This window comes from Thrips palmi, unplaced genomic scaffold (genome assembly GCF_012932325.1).
Source record: "Thrips palmi isolate BJ-2018 unplaced genomic scaffold, TpBJ-2018v1 HiC_scaffold_19, whole genome shotgun sequence".
In the NCBI taxonomy this organism is placed as follows: domain Eukaryota; kingdom Metazoa; phylum Arthropoda; class Insecta; order Thysanoptera; family Thripidae; genus Thrips; species Thrips palmi.
Window position 1 is genome coordinate 9,197,474 of NW_023144628.1, and position 27,721 is coordinate 9,225,194.

Consider the following 27,721-nt stretch of genomic DNA (forward strand, 5'->3'; position numbering starts at 1 on the left):
ACGTAGAGGCCTCCACGTAGTCTCGCGGCAGTCTGATTCCGAACAGTGCCTTCGTCAGTCACTCCGTCTCTCTCACACCCAAGTGGACCCCACCACGAGTGCGAGAGAGAGAGAGAGAGAGAGAGAGAGAGAGAGAGAGAGAGAGAGAGAGAGAGAGAGAGAGAGAGAGAGGCTCCGTCGTCGGTGCAGTCCGGAATTACAGCCGCAACAATTTTGGCGCGTAATTTGATTTGGCGCAGTCGGGGCGCGGCGCTGGGGTGTCTACGTGTCATCGTGTCGTCGAGGTAAAAACAGGAAAAAAGGAGGAGAGAGCGAGCGGCAGCGCGCGCCTCGAATATTCAGGACGAAAACGACAAGAGAGTGACAACTATTTTTTTCTCGCAGAGTGCAAAAAGTTACTGGCACAAAAGCTCTGTGCACTGTGAAAAAAATTGAACTGTCACGTGACGAAGATTTAAAAGGCCGAGTCTTCATACAAGAACGTCATCACACATGGCGTAAAAGAAATGATTTTTACTTTATTTTCTAGGACCTTGATGACAAAAGGCAGCAGCCATTGTTTTCAAGAGTAACGAAGATGTCATCCAATTCGACTCAGAGACGGAACATTTGGTGCTGAATGTCGTCTCGTTTCGCGTCTCCACGTTCGTCATAGGATCCAAAGTCTGGGCCAAGGCCTTCGTGGTTACTGTGACACAAAGCGGAACCAAGCCCTCCTGAATTTGACCTGATTTTACAGGCGACATAGCATCGGGACTGTAACTGCTCTCAGCAGCCCACAATGGGCTAGAGGACCAGTGGAGGCCGCGGAAACTCTACACGCGTTTTAAAGCCCCGGACGTGTGACATGGATGCCTCATCCATAGAACAATCGATTGGTGGGGACACACGTTCGGTTTTGTGACTCCAACTTATAGCGACTCTGGAGCCCAAATCGCGTCGAGAATTTTGTCCGCCCCCACCGGTCTGGACCACTGCGCAGCGTGTGTCTTGTGCGAAGGACGTGGCAGCGCCAACGAGAACGCGCCAGCGAACAGTCAACACGCTGAGCCGCCATCGGACCTAAAACAATACCATTATGATTACGCAGGCCACGGGCACAGCGTGGGGCTCCCCCCTCCCCTTTTCCCAGCAACCCCACGCAAATGCTGCGAGTCAGCTGTCTCCCCACTGTAAGTGCTCTGGATCCCCCGCGGCGCTCGGTGCGGCAAACGCGTCGCTATCTTGCAGCTTATCAGAGCGGCGCCCCCGGCCGCGGAGCACTGCGAAGTCGAGCCAGAGCGCCTCACGACTGGATTCGCGTGCGCGTCGCGTGCGCGCATCCCCGCTGTGTTTGAGCGACGCTATCACACTCGGTTTGATGCCGTGATTGGAGCAATGGGGATGGAGGGGGAGGGGGTAATGCTCCGGGCGCGCTCCATCCATCATGGCCGACAACCAATTCAGGATCGTTTTCCGCTTCGGCGCCCAGTGCAAGGCCCCCCCAACCCCCCGTCGACCCCTCCTCGCATGCATCTATCCCAAAACAACAACAACAACAACAGTAAAGCCTAAGGCGGCTGCAGGCAGCAGCCGACTAAGTGTTCCGAGCGGCGCGACGACACAGGCCCTGGCAGACGACAAAACTGAGGCGCAATCCTGAGGCAATATGCTGCGCGCCGCCCCGCCTCACTATTTGCAGCCCCCCCCCCCCCCCCCGCCCCGCCCCCGCCCAAGGAGATATTGGCACGGCAGAGCAGGCCTGGCCTGGCATGTCGCTGCCATATTGTGCCCCCGTCAGTGACAGAGGAACAAGACGTAACTTTGATAGAAACGTAGCCAAAGGCTTTTGTTTTCAGTTTGCGTCGCAAGTTGTCATACGCAAGCGCTTTAGCCAGAATGACATAGAAGGCGAGATCTCCTAATACCACAATGAGTGACCTGCCTTGTAACAGTGTCTTTAATTATCGTATTTCTAATGCGATGGCTTTCATAAGCAGTGATAAAAGGCCCTATGTGATTTCCTGAAATTGCAACTGTGGCAGCAATGAGAAAAATATCGAGCTAATGTCACACGTTTTGGAGCAAGTCATCACATAATAGATGTGGCAACGTAACGTAACCAAAAACTCTCTCTTCCTCTACCTTTCCGCCTCTCTCCGTCTCCCCCCCTCTCTGTCTCTATCTCTCTCTCTTTCTCCCGGGACGAGAGAAGTGCCGGGGGACCGTGAGAGGCTTCACTCGCCAGCACTTTGCCGTCTTTTCCGGTCCGTTCCATTTTCATCAAGGTGAAGCGGACGCCGAAATCGCGGATCGAGTATCAGGACACTCGAACGGACAGGCGGACGGACGCAGCGTCAAGTAGGGTGGGGCCCCGCCAGCCCCGCCCCGGTCGGGGTCAGCCTCCTCGCACCGGATGGCTTTTCAACCAGCGGCTGACAGGCAGGTCGATGTGGGTAGACGTGGACGGGGTAGCGGGGGACGAGTTTGCACCGACGACACCCAGTTCAACATCGTGGTCTCGCTTCCACACTCCACTGAAAATCACACCCTTCTTATGGTTTCTTTAGTTGTTCTTTGTAAAGATTCACGGTGAAAGCGGTTCCTGGAAATCGCCTGTACCATCGGCTTCCTTGAGACACCAGAAACCGGTTTTACCGTGTTAGCTTAAACGGAATGTTAGGGCCACCAACTCCTAGTAGATTCTGAGCTGTTGAGGTTTACATTACGAATGATAAAGCAAAAGTTACACAGTAACAAGCTGCATACTTTTCTTCCCACCCTACGACCACCCCTGAGCCCTTACCACAGCCCCCACTTGCGACTCTTCGATTGTTGGATACGGGGCCCTTCGACACGTCGCCCTAAAACGACGAACCAAATTGGTCCGGGGCGGCTTTGAGGGGCACAACGGCGCCCGCAGTGTAAGAAAAGGGCCGAAGGTCGACCAGGCTGGGCCAGGGCAGGGTGGCCAGGCCAGGCTGCCAAGCAAGTCCAGGGGCCTCGCCTTCCGATATTACGTAATCGGTCGTACAGGGGACCCCGTCACGTACTGCGCCCGAGGCGAGAAAGTGATTACGTGTAGTGGAGCGATGGGGTCGAGGCAAAGGAAAAAAAAACGCTACACTAAAAAACAAGGTTGACCAAGAGCACTGTATAAAAAAAAAGTCCCCGCATTTTCCCTTGGACACAGGGACCTGCTGACATCGTGAAAGGCAGTGGCGGGGGATGAGAGGCGTCGTTCACAGTGGAGGCTCTGCCTCGGCTCTGCCTCGGCTCTGCCATTGCTCCGTCGTTTCAACGTCATTCAGGCGTCACAGCAGGCTGATTCCCAACAGTTCTTTCTTTTGGCGCCGCCTCTCTTGCCCCCAAGGAGTGCGACAGAGACAGAGCGACGGCAGCGCTGCTCGGAATCAGGACTGCTTGCCGGCGGGGGAGTCGTCTCACTCTATTTTTGTTACCAGCAGCATCTTGAGGCAGACGGTGGCGGTAATGAGGCAAAGAAGCAAGGCTTTTATTTGATCATGAATGCTTCTACGACAGTACGTATACTGTACGACGTCCTATGATCTCATCTCCGCTGAATTGAAGCAATGCGTACAGTCAGTAACTGAAATAATTGGAACCTCTGATTTTTAAATTCTTCACAAAACTAACAATGTTTCGTCGTTTTGCATGCATATGTCTTAAATGTTCTAATAATGCGACCACCATCATAACATAGATGGTGACTTCTTAAAGTGTGGTGAGAGTTCTTGGGGAATTAACATGGGAAAATAAAATAGCAGACGAAGAATGCGGCAGTTTATTTGGCCACCAGTCTTCACAATGCCACGTTGCCCCTCTGCCACAATATGCTGATGCAGCCTTTCTGAAAGACATTTAGAGTGCACTACACCACAGGGCAGATCAACTGTACGGTCTTTCTCTTGCAACGCGTCGTTATGATTAGCCAAAGCGTCCCACCTCGGCGCGCAAGGCGCCTTGCCACGCCACTTGAAAACGAAAAGAAAAAAGACAAACACGGTGCAAACAATCCCCAATCCCCTCCCCTCCACCCTTAAGCCAAACCCGCCTCTACCGTGGCTGATTCGGAAAGGCTGTGTTCGTCGCTCTTCCGTCTCCGACTCGTATATGGCGTTCCGGAGGGGTGGGAGAGAGAGAGAGAGAGAGAGAGAGAGAGAGAGAGAGAGAGAGAGAGAGAGAGAGAGAGAGAGAGAGAGAGAGAGCCCTGCCTTCAACCCTTATCTGCGGCGAACGGCCAGGCCGCGGCCCAGCCCCCTTGTCTCACCTGATTTGCCCCAGACAGCAAAGGCTAAGGGCGTCCCGGGGGAAACCTCAACGGCAGCCCTACAGCGCCACGCGGCACGCCCTGCAGGCTGATTCCGGGCGCGGGGGTTCCGTCCCTCTCTCTCTCTCTCTCTCTCTCTCTCTCTCTCTCTCTCTCTCTCTCTCTCTCTCTCTCTCTCTCTCTCTCTCTCTCTTCGCTCGCGCCACACGGGACGACCCGTAAGTGCGAGTGAGAGGGTCCGACCGGTTTCTCCATTAATCTCCGGCCCCTCTAATTCGCGTACGTCTGTTCGGCCCACTTCAACGCTCATTTCGGGCCAAAGGCAGGAAGCGCCCCCCAGCCGCGCGCCGCCGGGGAGCTAACCCCCCCTCCACCTCCTCCCTCAACTCCGGGGGGCTCCTCTGCAACTAGCTCGGGGCACTAGTCGATCAACTGACCTCCCTGTCAACCCTCTCCATTCTTCATCTGCCTCGCGCCGTATCCGGCAAATGGCACCAGTCCGTCTTACCGCTCTCTCTCTCTCTCTCTCTCTCTCTCTCTCTCTCTCTCTCTCTCTCTCTCTCAAGCTGCAGGCACGCTGATCACCGTTCTCCGACCCTCCCCCTCGTCTTAATGGACACAGAGAGACGCGTCCTCAACGGCCAGGTCCCAGAATTATCCAAACTAGATAAATAAATAACTGTCGAGGCGAAGCGCGGGGGCGTTGGACTCTCTAGCGTGGGCGGACACGGCCAAGGGTGGATCCAGCATCGACCTGAGGGAGGGGCAAATCTTGAGGCCTATTTTCAGAGGGCAAGCGTTGCAGTTTGCCCACTTCCAAGGACGAAGCACCGATTGCGTACACAGAAAAAAAAGTGTACAAAGCGTAGCTTTGAAGAAAATGACGGCATTTTAAAATCTATGACGAAATACTTCGTATAGGCAAAATCCTTTGTCATACGAAGCACTTCTTCAGAGTACGGAGCAATTCCACAAGGGCTGCATTTTCCTTGTAGCAAATGCTTTCGTCGACTTTTACGAGTGTACCTTCCAGGCGGCTTTCTAGGGGTCAGGAAGCCTGTTGCCTGGCCCCCCTTAAAACCCGCCCTTAGGCAAGGCAGGCGGCAACCTGGCGGCTGCGGTGTGCGGAGACGGTGTGCCTACGGTGGGCCGTGCCGCCTTCACCCGTCCACTGCAAGAAAAAGCGTGAAAAGTACAACAAAAGTACAACAAAAACTGTACATAAAAGTACAACAGGGATTGTAGAAAGTACAACGAGAATTGTACAAACCACAACCAGCCCTAGACTGCCCAGCACTCGTCATGCCGGTTCCGTTGTACATTGTACAACAATTGTTGTACTTGAAAAGTACACTAAATCCCTGATTAAAAATTTGCCAGAAATTTGTGTACTTTTGTTGTGGTTATTTTCTGCAGTGTCGACTGCACTCCCACAACAAACGCCCACCACACGCCGCAAACACACACAAACACACACACACACAGCGTTTGTGCCTTGGGTTGCAGTGAAATCGGCGTCAGTCTTTGTGGGCGGAATAGTTTCCAACGTCGCGCGGCCCCTTTGCTACATTCCCCGCCACCAGCCCCGGCCAGCCTCCCCCATTCCGTTTCCCGTTGGCGTTGCAACCCCCCCCCCCCCTTCCCCAGTCTGAATTTCCTCTGCAAACATTGGCGGTGGCACGGGGCTAAAGCGGCTTGCAAACGCTGGAGAGCTGACGAGGAGAGCCCGCTCGGTGGACGCGGCCGTTCGCGGATAAAGTCAAAAATAAGCGGAAAATGAAAAGAGACAACAAAGCAAGAGGCAGGAAACATTAATGCGAAGTTTCGCGAACGGACGTACCAAAGACAAAACGACTTGTTGCCAAATGGCGGCACAATCTGCCATCCGCCTCGTCTCCGGACCACAAAGACTCGGAAAACGACGCGAAACACGAAAAAAGAGGAGACCGGCGGGAGGAGGAGAGATAGAGCGTCAAAATAATAAGAAGACCAGAAGGGAAACAAAAACAAGAAGAGGAGGAGAGAGTGCACCGCCGACTGGACCAACCTCGACAAATTGAGGAGAATAGCGGCACGCCCATCAAACTCTCGTTTTCCTTTTTGTGCGCCTCGCTCGCCCTGCCAGCGACTTGCCAGCCCCACAGTGGGCCAGAGGACCGGTGGAGGCGGTCAAAATCCCGGCCGCGTTTCCAACTCCAAAGTCACAAAATGGGACCGGAACCGAACGTATGACCCCACCAATGGGTTGGTCTCCGAACGAGGAATCCGCTGGTGGAGTCACACGTCCGGTCCGAGTCCTGTTTAGCGACTCTACAGCTCAAAACGTGTCTAGAGTTTTGGCCGCCGCCGCCGCTCTTCTGGCCCACTGTGGAGCGTAGCTTCGGTCTAGTAGACCGCTTCCTGGTCGGGATGAAAGTTGGCCCAGTCTTCGGCCAAAAGCGCGCGCGTATGTGTGAGTGGAGTAAAGTGTGTGAGGCAAAGAATTCTTCCTCCCGAAGGTGGTGGTGGAAATGCGTGTTGACGTGTTTGTGTGCGTGCCGGTCAAGGTGGAGCCGCGGCGAGACTTCGTAGACCCCCTCCCCCTTTACCCTGGGTTGACCTTGCGCCGCGCCACCCCGCTCCACATGGTGAACTGAAACTTATAACAACGGATGCCAAGAGCACCCCGCCCCACCCCGCGCACTCAGCAAGTCCATTACCCGGGCCGGCACTGCCCAGCATGCACCGTGCAGTGCGGCGCTCAGGTTGGTCTCGCGTGACCGAAGCCATCACGCAACGCGCTGACCGCACAGGGACAGTCGCTCGCTTCCAGAGGAATAACAAGAAACACAACAAAAAAATCCTCCCCCCAAAAAAATCGGAAAAGAAGTTTAAACAATTTGTCAGGGCACACGTGGGGAAGTTCACACCGGCGCCGAACGGGTGTCGTACGCTCGTCCTCCAATCGCAGCGGTCTCCACGGAAAGCAGAAAGAGGATCGAGTTTCCCCGTTATGGCCGCTTTCGCGTGGCCAAACACTGGGAACCCAGGGATGCCACGTTTCCCATTCAACGTGAACCCTCGGACGTTCGTTCGATCATCATCGCCGCGGACTCAGTCCCAATGTTGCCCGAGCCGAGGCAAATTCCTGGATTTCCAGTGAACCCGACACAGATTTCCCGCCAAACCGCGCCAAACCATGTAGTCACTTTTCGACAAAATAGTGGATGATATTTTCATCATAGCTGCTCACGCCCTTTTGCATGGGCGTGACAACCATATTATCAAATGGTTTGATACCTTTGCTGAAAGGAAAATTAGCCTTGAAATTGTCATCAAGGGACAACGCAAACTTTCATAGTGGAGGCGCTATCCCTATGTGCTGCCGCCCTCGACCGCCAGAGCGCGCTGCTTCGCTGCTTTGCGTGGCTGGCGTGTGGGCGACCCTGCGACCCCTTCAACACGTGCGAGGTTTTCGCCAGCTTTCGCGCAAGGGATTTGCTCTGGCGGCGCACACACGAAAGCCGTGGGCAGCACAGGCTGCGGCCAAGCAGTCCTCGCTCAGTCCCTCTCGCACTCATGGGGCGTCCCCTGGTGGGTGCGAGAGAGACAGGGAGTGAGCAGACAGGATATTGATTCACCGCAGAGACAACCGCAGACGGACAGCACACGCCACCGCACACGCCGGCCGCGTGGCGCCGCGCAGCCGCACTCGAAAATTATTTGCTGCCTCTGGTGTGGTGGCGAGGTGCAACGAGGGACGATTATTCAGATGCGTGTCACTCTGTGCCTCGTACTCAAAGGGGAATTTCTGTAAATTTCGGTCCCAAATCAAATGAATTTCACATTTAAAAACACGAGTCAATAAACTGCGGGGGTTTGCCGGCATGCACATGTCTCCTTGCTAACGTGGGCACTAGTGGTGTTGGCGGCCCTGGCGACAGGGTGTGCACAATTTTTTTCACTTTTTGAAGAGATTTATTGGTCTTTTGGCAGTGTTACATTACACTTTACACTACAGTTATTTGGGGTTGCCTTTCGGCTTTCCCCATTTTGGGCCCGTCCCGTTCATTTTTTGTAAAAAAATGACGGAGGGACGGGCATATAGTATGATCCCTGTGCTCCGTCCGTCGTCGCCGTCCGTCGTCCGTCCGTCCGTTCGTCCGAGGACTTCCCGTGCCGCTTGACCAAATTGGTATGCAGCTCTTGGGTGACCAAGAACCGCCCGGGAGCAAATCCGATCCGAGCCCGGGGGCTGCTGCAGGTGCATCATGGTCTACATGGGGTAAAGGGAGGATCTCGGCAACGGATGCAGCTAGGAGGGCAGTGGGTTTTTGGAATCGGGGCGACGAGAAAAAAACATGGTGCCAGTTTCCAGCGAATCGGAGAATTTGGACCGGGTTCAATCCCAGCGGGGTATTTTTTGATGCTTTTTATTCGAGTTTTTGCATTGTTTCTGATGTTTTAAGGGTGCTGATGACGAAAATGACATATTTTAACCCAGATCAGGTTTTAATTCCGTCGGGTCAAACATTGTGAAATTTCGTACGTTTTTATTACGACGGGCCAAAGTTGCCGATGTATTTCGCTACTTTTCCTGTTATTTACTACGTCTAGGTATGATTTACATCTTGTTGCTACTGCTAAGGTTCTAAGCTAAGTCAGAGGAGGCCGTTTAGGGCTTTTATACTAGAACTAGGGGCGCGGCTTCGGCCTCTCCAAAGCCGAAGCCGCTCTTAGCTAAATTCCACGCCATGGCGCCTTGCTACCACACCATCATCGTCAGGTCGAGGGAACCGCTGGCACCATCACAGAATCTCAATTAACGTCCATGGGGCAGTTCGGAGTCCCGCGGGTTCTGCTGTCAGACGGATCGGACGCCGCAGCTTTCCTCAACTGCACGTCTAGACTACGAAGCAGAGCTTCCGAAGGCGTCCCGAAGCCCAGCTGTCAAATCCGCGGCGGCCGCGTCATGTCCCTCACCAGCGACGACAGCCTCCTCAGCTTCGGCGGCGTCCTGGTGACTGCGGCCGCGGCGGCCGTGACCTTGACGGAGCCGGACGGCGTGGCCGCCACCACCACGGCGGTGGGCGGGTCGGCCGACGACGCACCGCCACCGCCTCGCCTCGCCGAGGACGCCCGCGGCCCGCGCACACCCATCACGGGGCGCTACTAGCAGTTAAGGAGCAGATATCTGGCCTGCTCAGATATCTCAGTGGGCCAAGAGACCAAAGTCCCGAGGCTGGTCGAGCTCGACCGCGAGCTAGGCCATGCCCTGCAGGCCCCCGGGGTGCCTCATCCTCGCGGCGCGGAGCCCATCGGGGCACTACCAGGCACTACGGCGCCGGGCAGTCCCCGGCGGCGGCCGGGCTGGCGGCCGGGCGGGGCGATCGACACAGCGGACCATCGACACACTGGCCGGGCCGCCCGCGATGGCTGGCAGCGCTGGCAGCCCGCCACGGCGAGGGCCCGGGCCAGAGGCGCCAGAGGCCGGAGCGGAGGTCAGCGGGCCGGGCCCGGCTCGGTGGGCCGCCACGCCGAGCGCCACGCCGAGCGCCACGCCCAGGTCAAGTTCCCTAATTGCACCGCAAAGTCGGCCTTTGGCACGGAAACGTCGCCGAGCTGCCAAAGTGGTTTCAACAAGTGCACGCGCGCAATACGCTGCAAGCGTGAATGGCACAACAGAGGTTCAACGTAAACGGTGAAAGTAAGTTTGCAAATAGCAACAACCAGTATTGCAAAAAGTACAGTAAGCCCGCACTGGAGTGCACTTGTTATGCTGATCTCATTGTTTCTTAGTAAACAATTGTTGTACTTTGCAATTACAATTTATTTATCCATGATATAAATGCTAGGATTGGTTTTAGTTGTAGCCTTTTCCAGCAACGTATGTCTTTGCAACAATTGGGTCAAGCTGGTCGTGAAAATTATCTACGGCATGCAGGGTGCGTATTTCCCCCTCCCCGCCTCTCTCTCTCGCAGCTGGCGGGTAGGCACACAGAGCCGCACTGCTGCTATACTCCAAACTACGGAACGACAAGGGCTTCACCTGAAACTTTAACCTGAAAAACGAATTCCACAGCGGGAACTGGTTTATAATGATGCAGTGACGTTGTTACCGAAGTTGCACCCGGACAAAAGTTGGCTTTGCCACATTATGCTGCGAGTAATTGGATGGAGATTCATAGGACGAGTGCACCGTCAAAAGAACGCTGAAATTCTCAACTCGGATCAGGTCATGAAAAATTCGGAAATTGAATACACTTCCTGGGTTACGGAACTTCGCCAAAAGTGCTTCCTTCCGAAGGTATGGCACCAAATCCGAGCATTTGACAGGAAATTCACACTCAGATTCATATTTTTAAGTGAACTAACTGGTTGGGGGTGGGCTCAAATTCAAGTTGTCAGCTTCTTAAGGTTGTTCTTTTCTTACCCTTTCTTCCCCAAATCTCACTGCAAAACCAAACGTGGTCTAGACCACACCAGTTGGTGTGGTCTAGACCACGTTTGGTTTTTCAGTGCTCTAGTTGGTCAGTTTCTACGTAGTCAATTGGAATCCGAGGCCGCGGTCTCTACCTGTGCCTCTGCGGCGCGGCGATGTGCGTGCGGGGCCGCGCTGGCCACCACCTCGTCGTCCGCGGCCGCTGCCGCCACAATCTGCAGCTCCATGCCGCCCTTCATGAAGTGAACAGAGGTGCCTGCCTTCGCGAGGCGCCGAGCGTCCCGTCCGCCTGGCCGTGTCCGCCGGCCCCTACTGAGACAAGAACGGCCTGACAGAGCCGTGGGCTGCTTGTTTATAAACAAATAAACGGACCGCGACGCCTAGCATCGGCCCCCACCATCGAGACGGCCTCAAGCAAGAAAAACAGCAACAAAACACCGTCGTCAGTCTTTTTAAATCCGAGAGAGGTTGTTGCTAAATTTTAGTACACTCAAATCATAGATTGCTCATCAGTCCACTCTCCAACAAGCGGCTCTTTGGTTAATTGCCGTGGGCCAGAAGACCGGTGGAACTCAAACCAAACGTGATCCCACCAATCGATTTCTATCCAGACGAGGAATCCATTGGTGGGATCACACGTTTGATTCCAATTCGATTTAGCGACTCTGAAGCTCAAAAGGCGTCAAGTGTTTTGGCCGGTCCTCTGACCCACTGTAAGCCGGTTCAGCAATTGGTGCCGATAGGGGAGGGTGCCTCCTCGAGCCACCCCGTGGGCCTTGAACCCTCCTCACCGATCAAACGCCACGTGCGCGCGACGTGCCTCTTATGTTTTGCAGCGCAGACAATAGGCGTTCGCAACAAAGTTCATGATTAATGGGCGCAGCGTCAAGTGGATCATGCTACACGCGCTCACTCACACAGAGAAGGCTCTCCTGTAACAAACGTAAAGGGCCGCGACTGCCGCGGCGCCAGGCAGCGTCGCTCTGTCCCTCTGTACGGGAACCCGATGAGTGCGATAGAGACAGAGGCTCTGCAGGAAGACAGGACGGTAACGGAGTTGGCCGCGTCCTCCCTCGCCCAATCATTCCCCGTGGCAAACAACGGGGAGAAGGAGCCGCCGAGTCGGCCGTTCCGCCGAGATTGAGTTTCTAGAGAAGCCGGGCCATAAAACAAGCCGCGCACAGTGGACCAGGGGAACGGTGGAGGCGGACAAAACTCTTGACGCGTTTTGAGCTCCAGAGTCGCTAAGTGGCACTCGAACCGGACGTGTGACCCCACCAATGGATTGCTCGTTCGGAGAGCAATCCATTGGTGGGGTCACACGCCGGGTTCAGGTCCCATATAACGACTCTGCAGCTCGAAACGCGTCCGGTCTCCTGGCCCAGTGCGCCGCGCCGGGCACGCTGGTCAGCTCGCTGGTCAGCCTCACCTCCTTGTCCGGCATCAGCACGACGCGCTTGTTGTTGTTATTGTTGTTGCTGGTGGTGGCCTTGTTGTCGCTGGCGGTGGACGCGCCGGTCTGCGAGTCGTCCTTGACGGGGGCCTTGTCTGGCTGCCCGGCGCCCGAGCCCGACCCGGACCCGGCGCCCGTCATGCTGTCTCCCGGAGTCGGAGGCTTCGGTCAGCGTCAGCGAGTCTACGTCGTTCTACGCGACGCCCGCACTCGAAGCTGAGACGAGAAACTGGAGCTGGAGGGACTCACGCGGGGCTGCCCGCTCCCAGTGCCCAAACCCCAGACCGCGCGCCCCTCGAGCGTTTCGTGAGCTCTCTGTCTACACGCTAAATGTTCACGCACGATTTTGTCCGTCCTCGGATTCCAAGGGATTTCAGGTGCAAAGGTGGACACAGGATTGCGCAAGTGGTTGTCCCGGGAGTAACATTTACTCCCGAATTTTCTGCAAAAGTATCGACATTGACTGAACGTTGGCGTGTTTCCGGAAATCGAGGGAACTGCTATCATCGTCCCGCCGCCCAGTCGTTCGACGCGCGTAGGAACACCCGCGTGTCGGACTGGACCGCGGGGCAGGACGCATCCACGCTCCCCCAGACGCCCTCTTGTACTGCCACACAAACCCACACACATGCTCGTCTCACTCACACGTACACAACACCTCTTTGTCCACACACACACACACACACACACACACACACACACCACACACACACACACACACACACACACACACACACACACAGGGCCGCACCTCCACGCAAACAACGGTGCCCCCGCATGCATGATGCAGACAAACAAGGGACCATCTGTGCAAAGCGAATATGTATGCCGTGTGAGGAATCCGACAAAATGGCGGTTCGTTTTCAGCACTGGACTCGCCGTTCTAATCTCCGTCGGTTTGAGTCATGTTTAGCGACTCTGGGGCTCAAAACGCGTCTAGAGTTTTGGCCGGCTGCACCGGTCCTCGGCCACTGTGTGACGAAGCAAGGCGCGTCCTTGCTGACGGCCTTCGTCGACCGTTTCTCCCAGAATCAAACGGCACTGACGAAACCACCGCGCCGCACCGACGTGGGGATTAAAATGTTTCATTCAACGACGCGTAATGCCGTCCAAGCAAAGCAACAACACGCGACCGAGGGCGAAGGGTCGCTTTCTCAAACTTTGCTCGGGCCTCACGCACTCACATACAAAATCTCTGACTCTTTTCTCGCACGTGCACGCACGCACACACACAAACAAACACATACACACACACTGTCGCGCTGACAGTCACTCATACCACAGTCGCATAATCTCTCTTCTCTCTCCTCTCTCTCTCTCTCTCTCTCTCTCTCTCTCTTTCTCTCTCTCTGTCTGTCTCTCTCTCCTTTTTCTCTCATCTCTCACACTCACATGTACTCTTACACACGCACAAAAAAACACACACACACGCACAAACACACGCACGCACATACACACACACACTCACACACACGCCCGCGCTCCCACTCATTGTTCCCAATTTACAAAGGGCCGGCCATCGAGGCGCCCACGGCGTGGCAGGGCCCCAATGTTGGTAAACATGGCATCTTTGTGCGCGCGCCCCGCGGCCCACGCCGCGCGTCGAGGTGAAGGAGGGCAGGACTGGCGCGCGGACCGAATACCTCCGCGGCGTGTAAACAAAGGCACTACTCTCTCCCGCGCGACCCCGGCGGCCTCCGCACAGTGGGCCAGAAGCCGGTGGAGGCGGCCAAAACTCTGGACGCGTTTTGAGCTCCAGAGTCGCTAAATGGGACTCGAACCGAACGTGTGACCCCACCGATGGATTGCTCTCCGAACGAGGAATCCATTGGTGGGGTCACACGTTCGGTTTGAGTCCCATTTAGCGACTCTGGAGCTCAAAACGCGTCTAGAGTTTTGGCCGCCTCCACCGGCTTCTGGCCCACTGTGCTCCGGTCGACCCTTGCGGGCTGCGGGCCGCGGGCCGGGGGCCGCGGCGGGGCGAGGAGGGCGACCACTTGTGGAGGCCGCCGGGGCACCCGCCCAGGGCATAGCTCGGGTACCAACACCGCGCTCGGTGCGCAGCACGACGACGAGGACGCGGACGACGCGGACGGGGTTGACGGCGAGGCGCGACGCTGGGTGTGGCCGGGCGCGGCGCGGTCGGCGCTGGACGCGGGCAGGCGAGGCGGCGGTCCTCACGGCGTGCGCACGCGCGTCTGCTCGCTGCGCACGACGGGTCCTCACTGGGACGCTCGCCCGCTGCTGAGCCCGGCCACAGGCAAGAGCTGCAAGCCACCGCCGGAGCCGCCAGGGCCTAGGGTTGCCACGCGGCCCCACGCGGCGCCACGGCTCGGCACGGCGCGGCACAGCGGACGGGCGGCAACTCACGCGCTGGGGCAGCAGGGGGTGGCGGGGGGTGGCGCCACCCTCTGGACCAGCAGCGCGCCGCCGCGGCGGGCAGGGCGTTGGCTCCACGTGCTTTCAGGTGGCGAGGAACAAGTGCTGAAAATCACGCCAGGGACCGCCAGGCCCTGGCCAGGCCCTGGGCCTCGGTGTGGGTACCCGCCCTGGGCTGCCCCGCGCTGCCGCGGCCAGCACAGCCACCGCCCTCCCCATTCCCCCATCCCGTGCCCATCCCCCTCCCCACCCCTCCCCGTTCCCCCATCCCGTGCCCATTCCCCCATCCCGTGCCCATCCCCCCTCCCCATCCCCTCCCCACTCCCCTCGGCGCGTGCGGGAGAGCGAGCGTCACGCGCGTGACGGATAAGGTCGGCCGCTCCACAGGTAGGGAAGGCGGGGAGGTGCAAGGGAGAGGGGTAGAAGGCGCACAGTGGGCCAGAAGACCGGTGGAGTCGGCCACACTTCCAGGGGCGTTTTGAGCTCCAGAGTCGCTAAACGCGACCCGAACGACACGTGTGACCCCGCCAATGGATTGCTCGCCGAACGAGGAATCCATTGCTGGGGTCCACACTCGGTTCGAGCCTTTTTGAGCGACTCTGGGGGTCAAAACGCCTCAAGAATTCTCCACCGGTCTTCTGGCCCACTGTGGCGTCGGACTGGCGTGAGTGTTGTCTTACAGGGCTGTGCCACGCGACCGGGAGTCGTGGAGTGGACCGCAGGGCCTCAAGGCTCACCATGGTGGCACTTCACCCCCCAATAAAGGCAGTCCGAAACGGAACCGCCCCGAACAGAGATCTTCGGCTGCCCCGCCCCAAACAGATCGCCAGCAATACAACGACAACATCCCGGAGAGCTCCCCGCGGAGGGTCATCGCCAGGACCCCGTGAGCGATTCCACCACCCGCACTCCGTCTCTCTCGCACTCGTGGAGCGCGCGGCAGCCGTGCGAGGGAGACACACTGCTAGAAATAACCACAACAAAAGTACACAAATTTCTGGCAAATTTTTTATCAGGTATTTATTGTACTTTTTAAGTACAACAATTGTTGTACAAAGTACAATGGAATCGGCATGACGAGTGCTGTGCAGTCCAGGCCTCGTTGTGGTTTGTACAATTTTCGTTGTACTTTAAACAATCCCTGTTGTACTTTTATTGTACAGTTTTTGTTGTACTTTTGTTGTACTATCCACACTTTTTCTCGCAGTGCAGGGCGAGGCGAGCGCGACGCGGCATCGCTCCACAGCGGATGGGGAGCCACCGTGGGGCCGCCCGCCCCGCCTCGCTGGGGGACTCGCTGGGGGAGGGGACCCGGGCCGAGCCGCTCCGAGCGCGTCGCGTCGCCCCGCGCTACGGCAGCGCGGCCAGGGAACGCGCCACGGCTACGCCACGGCGGCCCGGCCACCTCCTCGATCCGTTCTGCTCCGGGTCCCCGCGGAGCGCCACCCGTATTGACCGGCAAGTCTTGGAAGGATCGCTGCCGCCGCGCCACTGCCCACTGTGGCTTTCGCACGGTGGGGTGGGGCGCCGCCCCAGGGCCAGGCGGGGCTTCGTGATCGCATCGCCCCGGTCGCTTCGTGTCAAAGGAAGCTTCCGTTGAAGGCTCGCGCGCACACACACACACACACAAGTCCTAACAACCACACACACACAGCGCGTGCCCCCGCACAATAGCGCGTCGGGTAATCCCTGGCAGGCTCCAGCGACGGCAGGTCGGGGCTTTGGCACCCTGGGGGCGCATTGACACCCCGGATAAGGCTGGAGTTAGCAGCCACTGTCGTGACGTGACGACTGCACTGAACTTCAGATGACTCCAGATGTGTCTCTATACTCGCGGAATGAAGCTTGTTCATGCCATTTGTCCCCCGGGAAAGTAATGCACTTGAACAGTAGCCAAGTTTTGACTCAACGTCATGTTCGGATACGTCGAACGGCGGGAGAACTAGCCTAAGGCAGAAATCTGTGACCACCTTACCATGAACATTTCGAAACACATTTGCTTGCAATATTTTTGATGCAATTGAGTGTTTTCAAAATACAAATTAAATTATTTTACTGCAAAATCCCGTACAAGTACTGCAAAATGCTTTTCAAAAGCAAAACTCGGATGGTTGGTTATGGAATAAAAACTGCACCCCGCCAGCGTGCGATGAGTCGTGGGAACTTGCAGACTCCGTTTCATCGCAACAATACGGTATTGGGTACTTTAAAAGAAATCCAGACCGGCAATCGGCAACAGAAGGGGAGAAACGAAGGAGCGTGGCACGGCCGAGCTGAGCGGTCGAGCTGAGCGGTCGAGCTGAGCGGTGGTGGTGGACGAAACGGGCAGAGTGGGGGTAACGTGCGCGCACCGCCTTTAGCCCCACTCTGCCCAGTTCAGCCCCCACCACCGCTCAGCTCGGCCGCGCGGCGCTCTTTCGTCTCCCCATTCTGTTGCTGACTGCCGGTCTCGGTTTCCTCCAAAGCACCCCATCTTTAGTTCAGTTCTTGCAGTGACGGGCTCTGGTGAAGAAGCGCGCGGCCTGCTGGGCAAGAAAACCCAGCCGCCGCCGCCAGGCGTGTCTCTAAGCTCCAGGCAGCCCCGGGCTGATCCGGCGGCTCGGCGGCCGGGGCGGCTGGGGCTCGGGTGATAGGGTTGGACACACAACGTGCCTGGCTCGCACAAAGCCCGAAGCCCCGGACCATGCAAAGACACCGACGCCCCCGATCCCATCACTGCGGGGACGAACCGAGCTCGCCCGGCGCGTCGGTGTGCCAACAACTTCACAACATTCATTGCAGGTACAAAATTTGAGCACATTCTACATTTTAGGTGACAAAAACACCTAGGTAACATGTATCGCAAATACGTCAGAAATCTGGCACATTCCAGTAAATTACCAGAATCATTGTACATAAAATTTTGATGTGGGTCGCCTCTTGGTTTTTGCCGTGTGGCCGCCCCTAAACAATGGCCATTCCGCCGCGCTGCCCCGCCAGGAAACCAACTAATGACGAGCATGAAGGCCTTTTAAGAGCGACGCCGGGGCGGGCAGGGCCAGGCCTCCTCAGGCCGCGCCAGCGCGAGCCAGCACGAAGACGCCCGGGGCGCTTTTAATCTCTTTGGAGCCTCATACCCCCGACCCCTTTGAGCAACCAAAACCCTTTTGGGGCACATACCCCTTTTGCCCCGCTCCAGGGTCGCAGAGGCCGTGGCGGCCGCTGGAATCAAGAAAAGGGTCTGGGGAGCCGAGCCGGCCTCTGTGCTTGGCGCGGCAATCGTTTCGGCACCCCTTATAATCGCTAGCCGAAAACCCACGTGGTCCCGTCAAAAGCACATGGACAAAACACTTATGAAATTTTTAAAAAAAAAGTATCCAACCAAACTAAGTCGTATTTAATTTGTAATTCATCTTACCACTAAAAAAAAATAGGAAAACCTTAAGTCGGGTAGATTTGCCGCGAAATCAGTTCGGAAATTCACACAAAAAGCTACCATAGGATTTTCTTATTTTTCCTCTTCTACCGGGAGCTGCCTCTGCCTTTAGTGCCGGCGGCGCCGCCCTTCCTGGCCACGGCGCAACGCACTTTCTCGCGAAGCCAAATTTTCCCGATTCATCTTCTAGCGTTCATTTCCAGATGATGCCCCCACCACCGTGGCCGCCCTCAGCGCTTTCCCTCGTTCTTTCTCTCTCTCTCTCTCTCTCTCTCTCTCTCTCTCTCTCTCTCTCCCTTCTCTCTCTGTCGCTCTGCCGGACTGCTGAAGAGACAGGGTCTTCTTTCCTCCACGGCGGCAGACGCACGCGCGCCACACGCACTCCGGTGGCCTCGTTAATGATTCAACGCAGACAAGCGGCGGCTGCTTTCATGTTTCGACTCGCGATGCCCGCGGCGCCTTGGTAGACTGATTCCGAGAGTCGTTTCCGTCGCTCTGTCTCTCTGCTCAAAATACTTCGTAAGGTTTAAGCGTGCGCGTCCTGAAAGAGAAGGTTAGGTTCGGCCCAAATGGGTCAAAAACAACAAAACCATCAACAAAAACGCGCGCCGAGGCAGGCAGCTCGCTTTTGTCCGCGACCGCCCTTGCGACCGCCCCGGCCCGGCACGTACCTAGGGCCCGTTTGCTGCGCGCCCCGCCACGCCCCGCCCCGCCTACCGCAGGCACTACTGGCACGCGCGAGAGAGCGCGAGGCTCCACTCCACACGCTCCGGAATATTGATTTCCAATTCATCAGGCGAGTCGACGGCGTCGTGGCGCACTGCCGCTCCCTCCGCGCCGTCCTCGGGGCCTCGGGGCCGCGGGGCCTCGGGGGGCGAGTCTAGCGAGAGGGTCAGGCCCTCGGCCTGCCATGGCACACTGGGCCAAGTCCGGTGGAGGCGGCTAAAATTCCAGAAGCGTTTTGAGCTCCAGAGTCGCTGAACAGGACTAGACCCATCCGTGTGACCCCACCAATGGATTCCTCGTTTGGAGAGCAATCCATTGGTGGGATCACACGCTCGGCTCTGGCCTGTTCAGCGAATCCGGAGCTCGAAACGCTGCCAGAATACTGGCCGACTCCACCGGTCTTGCAGCCCCCACTGTGCATGGCCGGCAGAGCAGTGCGTCTTCGCTTTGAACGCGCTGGCTCGCCGCGACGCCGGGCGCCGAAACTTGAGCCCCCAGGCCCCAAGCGCCCCACAACGCCCCGTGGCCAGGCATAACTTTCACCGCTTCCCCACTCGCAAGGCGCCGGCTGCGAAGCGCGAATCCATGCCCGCCGTGCGCGGCACGTGGAGAGAGGGAGAGAGAGAGAGAGAGAGAGAGAGAGAGAGAGAGAGAGAGAGAGAGAGAGAGAGAGAGAGAGCCACAGGTGGCGCGCGCTACACGGCAAACGGTAGAAAAGAGGCCAAAAGCGAGGATAGCTGCTGCGTTCGGCGAGATCATCAAGGGGAATGGACGCGCCGCATTAGCGAGAGGGTGTGGCGATGTACAGGACGTAATCCCAGCGGGCAGCAAGCGCACGTTTTCAATCCACACACACACACACACACACACACACACACACACACACGACAGCAGACTTTGTGCACGTGCAACATTCCGCATTGTGGGTCGCACCCGTACACTCAAACCCGCGTGCCGTCACATTGGCAGAAAACCCAAACACAGTCTCTCCCTCCCCCCCTCTCTCTCTCACACACACTCGACCAGGAGACAGCGAGAGTAGAGAAGGGTGAAATACGAGGGGATCACACTGTCACTGAGTGAGGAGGAGCAGCGCCGCCTCGTTCGTGGGGCTCAAGTGGATATTCTGTTAATCAGAAGAGCGTGGGAGGGCGAGAGAGAGAGAGGAGAGAGAGAGAGAGAGAGGAGAGAGAGAGAGAGAGAGAGAGAGAGAGAGAGAGAGAGAGAGAGAAAAGAAATGGCGTGGCTGTTCTGAACACGCACGCAATGCGGGGTGACCAAAAAATAGGAACTCTTTTGCTTCCGGACTCCACGAGAAACTGACAGACGCACTGTAAAAAAGTGATCGTCATTCCGGAGGAAGAAAAAAGTTCGCCACTTCAGAACGTCCGGTGCTCAGTAGAGTCCAGGATGCACCCTATCGTTCCACGATTATTTTTCCCAGCATCCGGCCATCCTGTCGGTATCTCTTCCACTGGACGCCAAAACTCAGCCGAGGCGGCGTACAGTGGCAGACGGTCGTTGAATGTTTATAATGGTGTGCCACGTGCGGCAACGGTGTATCAAGATCAGTGGGGACACGACGGACGACGGGCGACAAGCGTGCGCGCTGAGCCCTTGTCAACCCCCTCCCTGCCCCCAGGCCGCCCCTGGGTACACGGACATCGACGTCAAACCCTTCCGCCCGCCATCCATTATTTTTTCAGCCCTCCACTTATACCACCGTCGCGTTGCTCCGTCCCTTTCGCCGATTAAATGATTCAGGAGGCCGCCCTTGGCTCCCTTGGCTCAGCCAAGGGCCCGGGCCCCCGCCTTTGCGGCCTCCAGGACGGTAGCCAATAACGAGGCAGATTGCTTATTCATGGCGCGGTCCAAGCAAGGACGCTAGCGTCAATCAAGTAAACAAAGGGGTGCACAGTGAAAACTTTTCCAGTGTATCACGACCGAGTCCGAAACTGACCGTCGTGTCGGCATCGACCTGGTCTCGAAGGTCCGAGATTGTTGGTCCCCGAATCGAATCGCCCCTGATCCGATTCGATATACCGAACTATTCGCATAGCATAGGCATAACAGCCATCGAAAATTGTCCCGAGGCATCAGCTCCGGAGTTCAAAACGCGTGTAGAATTTAGGCCGCCTGCGCCGGTCTTCTGGCCCACTGTCCGGCCGGCCACAAGATGCGACAAGATGGCAGCAGCGCGACATTGCGTTCCTTACAATAGAAGTCGCGTCCCGTCCGTCCGGCTGTGTCTTTGCGTGCCATCCCCCCCTCCCAGCTCTCCCTTGTCTTTCTTTCTAACCCCGAAACCTACTTCTCTTTACGTCCGGCCATAACACTGCGTGCCCCCCGCCCCTCCCCTTCCCGGCTGCAATCCTTGTTCCCTCGGCATAAAACATCCCTAAGCGAGGCGGGCCGCAGCCCCTCGGAGCCTCGCAGCCCATAACACGTCCATTTCAGCACGGCCCGTCGGACCATTTAATCCTCGGCACGTCTCCCCGCCAAAAAGACAGAGGCGCGCAACAAACGGCACTGGACTGGCTGGAGTCCACGCGGAGCAGGTGGCGTCTGGCAGTGTGGGCGAGCCAGCCGCCGCACAGTGGGCCAGAAGACCTGTGGAGGCGGCCAAAATTGTAGACGCGTTTTGAGCTCCAGAGTCAGCTCTAACCAGGACTCAACCAGGACTTGTGACCCCAGCAATGGATTGCTCTCGGGACGAGGAATCCATTGGTGGGGTCACATGTTCAGTTCAAGTCCCACTTAGCGACTCTGGAGCACAAAACGCGTTCGGGCTTTCGACCGCCTCCACGGATCTTCTGAGCTGACGCACCGCACGGCTCGCACGGCCAGCGAGTGGCGTGGCAGTGAAATATGTGCGTCGGGGTAGACTCCTTCAAACGTGTGGCTTTCTCTTGTTTTTGCGTTCCGAGCTTTTAGTTCCAGGCGAGCCCGGCCGCCTGTGAAGCGGCGGGTAGGCAACATTTTGACGTGAGCGCTCGGCGGGATTGCCTACCCGCCGCTCCGCGGGCGCTCCCCACTCCAGCAGCGTTCACTGCTAATCCAAGTGTGGACCAGATCCACGCGTGGACCATTTTGGTCCATTTCTCAAAACGTGGACCACCTTATTTTGATCCACACTTGGATAAGCTGCGGGACAGCGACAAAAGCGCACTTCAATCGGCTTGCAAGCATCCAGCCTCTACCGCGTGCTGCTGCAAAAGCGAAATGCATTGACACCGTAAACGCTTCGCTTCCCCGCGAACTCGTTAACGAGAAATTCCCTCGCTCCCCTTTTCGCGTGCGGATCCTGACAGACTGTGAGCGAGCGATGAAGGGGCTCCCTTTCGGCGCTGCCTTCCTTTCATTCTCTCGCGGTCCCGCTGTGAATGGGCACCCTTTGTGTGGCGCTGTTGTTCTTTCCGCGGATCGCGACAAAGGTGCTTCATTAAGACGAGTGCGTGTTCGCTTCCAGCGACACCCTTTGCGCGGCAACAGGATGTGGCGATACTCCACCGCGTCGATACTCCATGAGGACGGGGGAAGGTTCGTCCGGGCGTGGCGTATACAGCCTCGCTGGAGCTACCCCGCGCTGCGAAGCATCCCTCCAGCAGGGTGTATTCCCACCCTCCTGTAGAGGGCGCTGGCTGTCACCCGCCGCTCTCACCGCTTGCACATAGTGGGCCAGAAGACCGGTGGAGGCGCTACACAGGACTCGAACCGAACGTGAGTCCCCACCAATGAATTGCTATCCTTTGGTGGGGTCACACGTTTCATTACAGTCCTGTTTAGCGGCTCTAAAGCTCAAATCGCGTCAAGAGTTTGCACGCGTCCACTGGTCTTCTGGCAATGCGGCAACCGCCAGTCAGCTTGGACACTCTATGCAAGGCAGCACCAACAAGTGTTGGGGAGATTTTCTCCGCAGAACGAACTTGACAGTACGTCTATAGGGTACGATGATGCATTTTCGGAGGTAGGTTAAAATGTCAGCTGCACCACCATGATATGGAGAATCAGAAATATGCACAGAAACACAGAAAACGCTCGCAGCAATATGAAGATGATAAAAGGATGAAGCATCCATGAAACACATTTGGTGGTCACACTCTTCTTTCGTGCAAACCTATAACGCCAGCCAGGAACTCTTACCCATGTCTCGGCGGCGGAGAAGGGAGGGGGGGGGGACACTCATCTTGTTCACGTTCCGCTTCGACGGCGGGGTAAGGTCGAAATACGCGATCCCCGCCGGAGATGAGAGGGCGGGCGGGGGAACTACTTCGGCATTAGTTTAAAATACTTTCCGTCTTGCCCCGCCCCGCCCCGGGACGTGGGACGTTGGCCCGTAATGGGCGTTGCCCGGCGTTGCCTCAAAGGCTCCCAAGTTGACCGCAGCGCCTCGGCTTGGCGAAACATGAAAAGGAGGTGTCCGTCCTAATTAAGGGGCACTGTGGGGCGCGGCCATCTCCGGCTCGCCGCACAGTGGGCCAGATGATCGGTGGAGGCGGCCAAAACTCTAGACGCGTTTTGTGCTGGCGTCGCTAAACAGGACTCGTACCAAACGTGGACCCCACCAATGGATTTCTCGTTCGGAGAGCAATCCATTGTTGGGGTCACTCGTTCGGTTCGTCTACCATTTAGCGACTCTGGAGCCCAAAACCCGTCTAGGATCTCGGCCACCTCTCCCGGTCTTCTGGCCCACTGTGCGCTGCTCAGGCTGCTTAGGCACGGGCCAGGCGGGGCCAAGCGCCAAGCGAGCGAAGAGGTGTCTCTGCGTGTGCACTATGATCTCATTTGCAAGTTTTAATGAGAAAACTTGTCCCGACCAATGATTGGCCGGATCTCTGTGCTTCGAGCTTCCAGTCAAGCCAAGATGGAAGTCTGGTTTGCCATCCGCGAAAAAAAAAAAAGAAATATCCCAAGGACGTGCGCGTTTTTTTCCCTAACTCAAAGTCACTTCGTTTTGCGCGGTTGGTAGGGCAACAGTGTATACCGCAGCGGGGTTAAGTCCGATGACAGGGTATGGCGAGTATGGAAAAGCAGCCCCTCAGAGTAACCTCGTTGAAGGGATTACGTGCCACGGCCGCCCCTGCCCAGTCCGCCATAGCCCGGCCTTGCCAGGCCACAGAGGGAAATGCAACTCTTTTGTTTCTTTTCGTTGCCGTCGAACTGGTGGAAATAGGGACGAAGGGTCAAGGGACCAAAAGTGAAATCACGGGCCCCACGTGCTTTGGGATTCCGCCTCCATAAACCTCCAAAATGTCTACGACTTCTCTGTTCTACGGTTTTCAACTGACCCTCACACGCTTATTAAAAAGCTTAGCACAGCTTCATAGTCAGGTTACACGGTGAAAGGTTTCCGGAAGGGAAAGACACATTTAGAATGATCAAAATCGCCAACACGGGGATTCACTCAGCAAAAAAAAAAAAAAAACACCAAAAAAACCACGGCACTCCCTTGCAGACCCAGGGCGTAACTATTTTCTTGTTTTTGGCAGTGCGAGACTGACGCCGGGCGGAGCGCGCCGACGACGACGTTTCAGACAGCACTCCAATTATTGATGGCAGCCGAGCGACTGACTATTGGCAGCCCTGTTTCCTCCGCACACATCCGCGGCCGACATTGGTTGCAGCAGTCGGCCTCCTTACCGAGAGCCTTTCGTCGCTCCATCTCGCTCGCACTCACGGAGCACGCCGTGAAGGTGCGCGAGAGACAGCGTGACGACACGGCTTTTCGGATCCAGCTAACTGGTCGCCGCTGCGAGAGATTCGCCGTGCCTGGAGGAAAATAATTTTCACTCTGTAGTAGTTGTTGTTGTTGTTGTTGCAAATTTTTCTTTGTAGGGCCCAACATAGTTTGTAAGGTTTTCAGAAAGAATAGCAGTGCGCTCTGAGGTCGTCGTCGTCGCTCGGGGCGTTGCTCTTCCTCGAGCGAGGCCGCCCCGAGCATCATCTGCCGTGCCGTGCCAAGAAGGCAGACCGGCGAGACTCACCGTCCTTCCGTTCAAATTTATATTCCCGCCTTATTTGAGGGCCGTGCCGCGCGTGCCGCGCCCATCCGCCGCCGGAAGGACCCCGCTGTACCAGCTTCATCGAGCCATCGCCAGCCATCGCGAGCAAACACGGTTTTCTGGCAACGGATTGAGCCGTTTGCCCGGCCAAGCGCGCCGAGCGTGTGCGGATCCTTCCTGCGGCTCCAGAACGGTCAGAGAGCACACCATCTCTGTAGTTTTAGCTTCGCATCCCGGTTTTTCTTCCCGTCTTTTTTTCCTCTCCACTTTGTTTTTTACCTCTTTCTGCATGCGTGGAATGCGGTACGCCACATGCGTCGCCGCCCCGCTTGGCCGTGTAGGGTGTGTGAGCAAGAGAAAAAGAGAGAGAGAGAGAGAGAGAGAGAGAGAGAGAGAGAGAGAGAGAGAGAGAGAGAGAGAGAGAGAGCATGTGTGCAACTTCATTCCGATCCGGCCATCTTAGACCACCTTCATGCAGAAACACAGTGCGCTGAACTTTGAAAAAAAAAATATTACCACGCGGCACTAGAGTTACGTAAAACAAAAAAAAAAAACGCGTTCCTTCGCGTCACGTTCACATTCTGGAAAAACAATGCAGGGCCACTTTGCCGGCTTTCAGAGTGGAGCGGAGGTCGACGAGGTGCCGTCCTTGTCAAGGGTACGAACGCGCGTCCTTGTCCGAGCGGGAGAGGGAGGCATGGGGGAGAAAAAATAAACTCACCAAAATAAATACTCCCTTCAACTGGCGCCGCTAGGTAGCGCCACTAGCACTAACTTTGTGAGAGCAGAAAAAGCAGGCGCGCCGCCAAGCAGAGAGGGGGCGATTCGCGCCGAGAGGTAAGTGTTATGGCGAAAGCGGGGGAAGGGGGGGGGTCTCCTTTTACGGCTTTCTAACCTGGCGGCGGAGGGGACTACTGGGAGTGCATGCAGGGCCGCATTCGAATAATCACTGAATTTGCAAGTGCCACGACTGTGCAACGCAGAGTGCACTCGACTCGAAAAGCTGAGCCATTAGGGCTCGCTTGCTCAGACAGACAGACAGACAGACAGACCTGCTCTGCAAACGCAAGTGTGTGCATGGCACACAGTTTAAAATGTTTGCCTGTATGCACACAGTTTTTAAGTGTGAGCGCAGTGCGGGCAGCCTGTGCAGGTCAAAGATTACGGAGACAGTGAAAGTCACAGGGAACGACGTGTGGTAAATGAGCGCGCATCCAGTTGGAAATCTTGTGTGTGTGTGTGTGTGTGTGTGTGTAAGTTAGAGAGAGAGAGAGAGAGAGAGAGAGAGAGAGAGAGAGAGAGAGAGAGAGAGAGAGAGAGAGAGAGAGAGAGACCGTATAAGCGGCGCCAGGGCCAGAGCTAGGGCACGAATACATTTTCATACCGAATTATCATTTTCATGCACCAAGAGGGCCCGCTTGAGGACGCCGGCTAGGCTGCTTCCTCTTTGTTTGCCGGCGACAGCAGGCTTGTGAAAGGGACACACACACAAACAAAACACACACAACGGCAGTGGAGTGGGCACGCCGGGTGACAAATTGGAAAAATAGCCTTGCCCTCGACAAGCCTCTGTCCCGCCGTCTCGCAACAATCCATCAGTTTCGGAGGCAGCCCAGTTACTTTGCGGCCGTGATGACGAGGCGTGTGCAGCGTGCAGCACTGGCTGGTACACGGGACGGATGCCGACTTGAGCCGACCGATAAAACACGTCGATTATTGATGGTCCTCTGGGGGTCAAAGGGGTGGGGGTGGGGACGCCCGTGAGACGGCGGCAGAGCCCCTGTTCTTAGACTTGAGCACAAAAGGCTTTTGTTTGGCAGTGCGGTGCAGTGATGTGCAAAAACGCGTCGGCTTTTCAACAGGGCTGAAAGAACCGTTCAGGAACCAAGCCACACGGCTAATCCGCCCAATTTATTAAGAGAAAGAGGCTGCTATCCGACGACTTTGGCTCGCAATACTCGCGGGGCGCGAGAGAGACAGAGCGAGAAGCACAGTCCTGAATCATCAGTCTCCCAGCGAGCGCCGTGGCTCGGGATAAAGTGTCACCTTAGTAAGGACGGCCACGTCTCGTTTTGCAGTGCAGGCGAGCTGCCGGGCCCGAAATGGCATATGATCATGTGTGGTCTAGCCCTTAATGGTAATGGTAATGGCTGTAGGCCGTGCCGCCGAGCAAGGCTGTGTTGCGGGCCAGCCTACCCCAAGCATCGCAGGCGCTTCGGGGGACACCAAACCAAAAAAATACACTGTTATTCGAGAGAGAACGGGGACGAGGAAAAAAAAAAGGAAGTTGCTGGCGCCAGCGGGACTCGAACCAACGCCCGCCGAAAAGGTCTGCGATAACGTAAATGAAGCAGGTTGGAGCCACCGAGGCTCTGGCCGCGCGCCAAGCGAGGGGGCCGCCGCGGAAGATCCATGTACGGCGACGAACAGGCAAATTACCTAACGATACTTGAGGCGCGAAACACTCGCCGAACAAAGGGGCCGTCCGTCCCTCTCGCCTTTCGGGCCAAATAAGGCGAATAAAGGGCGAAATTGCGAAAAATTACGAGGGCGGATCCCAAGAAAGCATAAAAAAAGTTGGAATGACCCCAACCCTGGCCGCCGCGCCCTCGCCGTCGTTTCCTTTGTCGCTAATTATGCAAATCGAGTCCGCAGTAATTCGAAACCTCTTCCTCTCTCTCTCTCTTCCCTGAGCGCGGGCCCAGCCCGCCCAAGGCCACCTGCAGAGCCGCCTAACTGCTCCATCGCCAATTGATTCTCTTTTCGCAGGTGGCAAAACGGGCGACGAGCGAATTGCAGCGCGCAGACCACTCTGCCGCCTTGGAAGCCCTCCTTTTTTTAAATGCCGCATTTCGACCGGCGTGCCTCCGCGTAATGAAAAATCGATGCAATAAAAAGCAACGCCCCACTGCTGGTGTGCGGTGCAAGTTGTTGGTGTAGGTCGGGGCGGCCGCGGGCCGGACAACAAAAAAAAAAGGTCGAGCGGGGATGCGTCTTTCATGGGGTCCTTAGGCAGGCGCCCCCCGCGGTGAAGGGTGGCGCCGCGGGGGCAAGA

At 56.7% G+C, this 27,721-nt stretch overlaps 1 protein-coding gene across 1 annotated transcript in view; it reads right to left on the reverse strand.

Annotated features, from left to right (window-relative positions):
• LOC117646323 (probable dipeptidyl-aminopeptidase B) overlaps positions 1-12,285 on the reverse strand; it is a 40,514-nt gene extending 28,229 nt beyond the window's left edge. The window contains 1 exon segment of the mRNA XM_034387198.1: positions 12,121-12,285. Coding sequence (XP_034243089.1) covers positions 12,121-12,285 — 165 coding nt within the window.
• Positions 12,286-27,721: the final 15,436 nt, after the last annotated feature.